This window comes from Ananas comosus, linkage group 22 (genome assembly GCF_001540865.1).
Source record: "Ananas comosus cultivar F153 linkage group 22, ASM154086v1, whole genome shotgun sequence".
Lineage (NCBI taxonomy): Eukaryota > Viridiplantae > Streptophyta > Magnoliopsida > Poales > Bromeliaceae > Ananas > Ananas comosus.
Window position 1 is genome coordinate 5,503,388 of NC_033642.1, and position 5,252 is coordinate 5,508,639.

The following is a 5,252-nucleotide window of genomic DNA, read 5'->3' on the forward strand; positions in this document are numbered from 1 at the left end:
GGGGCACGTGCGAGAGGCCCGCACCCCCCGCGCGCGCCTAGGGGGCGAGAGAGATCTCTCTCTCCCCCTCTCTCTGTCTGCTCTCTCTCTCTCTGTCGCCCCCTCTCTCCTTCTGCCCTCTCTCTCTCTCTCTCTCTCTCTCTCTCTCTCTCTCTTTCTCTCCCTCTCTCGCCGGTGGACCCCACCGGACCCCCCCAATGCGGGGAGGGCGCCGTCTGCTCTCTCTCTCTCCCTCTGCTCTCTCTCTCTCTCCCTCTCTCTCCCCCGCGCGTGCTACGGGCGCGGGTCGCCTGCACGCAGGTCCCCCCTCTCTCTCTCTTCCTCTTCTTTTCTCTCTTCCTCTCTTCCTCGCGAGTGCGGAGAAGCGGCCACGTCGGTCACAGTAAAACTCTCGATTATATAGTTATATAGATATACCAAATCCCCGAATCACGATACTAACTTTGATCGAATTGATCAAAGTGAGACATGAGTGTGCTAAGTGACGTCCCCGAGTTGCTTTGGATGCGTGGGGATGATTAGATGTGAGTTTCGGAAGTGTTTGGGTGTTTTCGGCGCAAACCAGGAGCGAAAATGGACTCCGGAACAATGCTGCTGCTAAATTGAAAAAGTGGCATCGAGTACCGGTACCAGAGTAATGCACTAGAATATTTTATAATAAATATCTAAATTACTTTCTGTTGTATAAATCTAAACTTCATTAGGTCACTAATTTCATTGTTTCCGCATAATGTGCTTTTGTTGATAGTGATAAGAGTGCAAGTTGAACTGAATGATACCATTTCAAGCATCAATGCTTACAGGCATCCTTTTTTTTTTTTTGCAGCAATAAAAGGTTAATTATGCTCTTTCTTACCTATCATCTTGTGCTGGAAGAATCTGATTTTTACTTGGTGCCCCAGGGATGGTCGCTCTTGACTTAAGATTCTACCTTGAAGGGCCTGTTTCAGCAAGTTGTACATTGTCTCGAGAACATTCCAAAGCCCCAAGGGGAAAACATCTCTGCAATGACATGAGATCGATCTCTCTGTCAGAAATCTATGCTGTACTACTACGTATCAGTCATTTTTGTCTGCTTTGCATGGTTGATAAAAGACCTAATGGTATTTCTTCTCACATTACAAAAAAGTTTTGGAACTTTGATCTACTCTTCACACAGAAAGCAGTTGATAGTTTTGCCATGACATCTGCGGGCCCATTAAAATAGTGCTTTCATAGAAATATATAGACCAAACAGAGCTTATGAAGAAAGCTGTTCGTTTCGTAGATTGAAGGCAAACTGTAGAAGCATCAAACTTGCGGGAGCTTTGGTTTGGCTCTGTGCGTTTGATTTGTGATAAATATGCATTAAAATACCAAGATATTTAAAACCATGGAGAGCCGTAGTTAGATCACTGATTAGCTATCATCTTAATAAGAATATTTATCAGGCAAGTCCTCATTTGATTTGATTTTAGTTTTTTTTTCTCCTGATTGGATTATTCTTTTTAAGTACCTTGGTATTATATAGGTAATCATCACAAATGACAGCTTCGTGAATCTTCTTATTGCATTTACTTTTTATACTGATGATAGTCTTATGGCTGCAGGATTTACGGAAGCAATCTTAATGATTGTCACGTCTTCACGATCATCAATAAATATTAGACATCTGGAAAAGGCTACAGTATCTACCCGAAAGGAAATGCTGCATGTAATTGGTCTAGGTAATGCAGCTATTATGATTTGCACTTCACTTGCATAATATCGCTATTTGATGGTCATGCGATGCTGTCTTTGCTAGTTGTTGTGAAGCTTGGTGGTTTAATGTTAATGATGTCTAAGTACATATTGTCTTTCCTCGAAAAAATACACAAATATGTAAATATTTTCTTTGCCCATGATAGCTATCTTCCACATTTTAGATTTTACTAATATTGGATTTCTGTTCATTATTTTTCCATTTAGTCTATATGCATGCTTACTATGATGATCTAAATTGGCAGATGTGTGGATGAACTTGAAAGCCAACTATCAAACCATGGAAGCCTTAAAAAGCTGTACTTGTATCATCAACATCTTACAGCTGTAATATAGATTTGTTTTCTCTGTTCATTTCGACTTCTGTTATTGCAGTTTTCTTCCTTTCTCCAAACAGTTGGCAATTTTTTATGACATTGGTGCTTAACACTCGACAAAAAGGTCTTTCGAAACACAATGTTTGGTCCGGAAGGACATCCACAGCATTGCCGTGCATGGCTTGGAGTAGCTAGCAGTTTTCCAGAATGTGCCTCTGCCATTGTCCCCGAAGAGGTGTCCTTTTTGCTTTTATTGCTCCCATAATATAATTCTACTTGATTGACTAATCAAACAAGAGTAGTATCTCTCTATGATTCACAAATGATTCTAGCTTTTCATGATTCAAAAATGATTCTTTCTTGACAGCTCAACATTCACTACTATAGAAGAGCATAGGGAGCAATTTTGATTTCTATTCTTGGCTCTCTTGTAATTTGGTCTGCCAAGTAAAAGAAATCGCAAAATCTGGATTAACTGTGTTACAGGAAAGGCTGAGCAGCTTCAAAATTTTCAAATCTTTGAGAGCATCGACTTTTAATTTGCTTCAGAGAAAAATTGAGTAAAGCTGTTATAATTTTTTTAGGTTTGTAAAGAGAGGGCAATGGAAGGCCTGATAAATTGAGACGCCATTTTATATGTGGAGTCTTTGATCGAATCCATTATGGGCGGATTGGAAGGCCTGATAATTAAATATTTTAGATTCTGAAAGTGGATTTGGTTCAGTAGAGATGCAGGTATGCAAATAATTCCTCAACTTTTATTTTGGGGAAAAGTCTACCTGTACTCCTATAGGAAGGTATATATCCTACAACTATCAGATCCAATGGCTGATATTAACCCAGTAGCTTCTAACCTCACCCCTTTTTTACTTCTTGCTAAAGCTAACTTAAATTAAACCCTACTACACTTCTCTCTCCCGCACAGCTCCTCTCGCTATCTCTGTTTCTCGCTCTCTCTCGCTTCCTCGCTTTCTCTCGCTCCCTCGCCTCTCGTCATCTCGCGCTCTCCCCTTTCTCTNAATAAAGTAAAAAGTAAAAGTTTTTGTTTCTCGATAGATCCATCGATGGATGGTGGAACACCTTTTTTTCTTCTTATTCGATATATTATGGGTAATTAACTAACCTATTTATTACTATACTGAATGCAATGAGTTAAAATAAGTAATAAGGTAGTATCAGGTCGTTCGCTCCAAAAAAATGGAATTGAAGCTATTTTCAAATCCAATTCTTTTATTCCAAAATTAATGAAAATTGAATTTCATCTTCGAATGAAGTTACACGACACAGTTCTTATTACTATTACTTTACTCAACTCAAAAATTGCACAATGAACCTGTTGATTCGGAATCACAGGATCGGTCGATGTCACATCTGATGAATCAATTTTTTTTTCTACCTATGTTATGTCACTCTATCTTTTTTTAGTATTATCTATAATGACCGATGAATCATGAATTTTCCATTGGAACTAAACTAATTCTCTTAATTGGTTTTTATTACCCTCGTATCTGGGAAAAATGGAAACTTAGGTAAGTGTTTTATCAACATATGTAGAAAAAAAAAAAAAACATATCTAATAAAGCCCTTTCATGCTTACTATAACTAGTTATTTCGGTTTTATACTGGCTGCTTTAACTATAACCCCAGCTCTATTTATTGGTTTGAACAAGATACGACTTATTTGAAAATGAATTGAATAAATAATTCAGAAAAATATTTCTCGGTAATTCCAGATATTCTATGGTTCTTTCCCACACCAATTGCCAATTTTTTTCTTGGTCATTGAGATTCGCGGATAATTCAGATTAATATTTAGGGATAGATCTTACCCCTTTTTTTTATCCCCTCAAACAAACCGAAATGATTGAAGTTTTTCTATTTGGAATCGTCTTAGGTCTAATTCCTATTACTTTGGCAGGATTATTTGTGACTGCATATTTACAATACAGACGTGGTGATCAGTTGGACCTTTGATTGAGTAACATTTCTTTTTTTGATTGACCTCCTACAGGGAGGAGGTCAAATTCCAGTTGCAATTCAACTTTGTTTTGGTAAGTTATTTTATTGTGATTCGACATACATAAGATAGACGGAATCACGCTCTGTAGGATTTGAACCTACGACATCGGGTTTTGGAGACCCGCGTTCTACCGAACTGAACTAAGAGCGCTTTCTTACGACAGGAGATAAAGCAGTAAAGAAAAGGATGATTTTTCGCATGCTAATTAAACTCCAAATTTTGTCCAAAAAGAATCGAAAATAATTAATCCCTCGTTACTGCCCATACGATAAGTAATGGGTAGGGATGAGAGGATTTTAACTTGTTAAAAATTGTTTACCCCAATCAAACGCGCTACCAAGCTGCGCTACATCCCTTTTCAAAATTGTTGTACAGTGTCATTGTACAAAATCCCTGTCTAGTTTTCCACATCTTGATTTTCTCCTCTATCTATATACAACTTTCTTGTCATTTCTTCTTTTTGTTTTCATATAATATAAGAATTATATACATCTGAAACCCAACCTAACATATAAAAAATAATGAATATTTATCCGTAATGCTCAGGAAGAAGAGGTCGTCTTTTTCTTTTTTAGTGACAGGAAAATCTCATCTATTGGTTCATTGTACATATCCATTTTTGTTAGGAAATCCGCGTAAAAATAAATAAAAATGATCTTGAACTACAGCATCTGACAATATATGTATTACAATAAAGAAGGAGGATTTTCAATGCGAGATCTAAAAACATATCTCTCCGTGGCACCTGTGTTAACTACTCTATGGTTTGGGTCTTTAGCAGGTCTATTGATAGAAATTAATCGTTTATTCCCAGATGCCCTGTCATTCCCCTTTTTTTCATTCTAGTTATTGATATGCGAAGAAATGAAGAAATAGAATTCCACATGACGTAACTAAAATTTCGCCTCTCCCTTTCAATCCTTTAGGATAGTAAGGAAAGAGAAAGAAAAAGTGTATTGAACCTCATAAAAAATCCGGTAGATCCAAGATCGAATTTTGGAAAACAGAAAAAAAATTCAAACGTGTATCCAGTCTAGGGCAGGCTCCACGAAATCATAGCATAGAAAGAAGATACTTAAATGAAATATTGGGATTTAGGATAGAAATAATGGATAGTTAGAAAGAAATTGTATTACTTAATTATTATTCTATTTTGTATTACTTAACTTAATATA

At 37.2% G+C, this 5,252-nt stretch overlaps 1 protein-coding gene and 1 non-coding gene across 16 annotated transcripts; one reads left to right on the forward strand and one right to left on the reverse strand.

The window, feature by feature from the left end:
• Window positions 7-3,044, forward strand: LOC109726984. 15 transcript variants are annotated; one of them, XM_020256818.1, is made up of 7 exons: window positions 7-300; window positions 827-835; window positions 903-1,103; window positions 1,590-1,706; window positions 1,986-2,067; window positions 2,182-2,292; window positions 2,425-3,044. In XM_020256818.1, exons 1-6 carry the CDS (start codon window positions 198-200, stop codon window positions 2,246-2,248), a joined length of 579 nt encoding a protein of 192 aa, XP_020112407.1. In that variant the 5' UTR covers window positions 7-197; the 3' UTR covers window positions 2,249-2,292; window positions 2,425-3,044. The 15 variants fall into 15 exon arrangements, 11 of the variants coding, with proteins under 11 accessions (XP_020112407.1, XP_020112408.1, XP_020112406.1 ...); XM_020256819.1 differs by having other exon boundaries at window positions 2,642-3,044; XM_020256817.1 differs by having other exon boundaries at window positions 2,182-3,044.
• On the reverse strand, window positions 4,154-4,227 carry TRNAW-CCA. Its single transcript has one exon. It is a non-coding gene; the product is annotated as a tRNA-Trp (tRNA).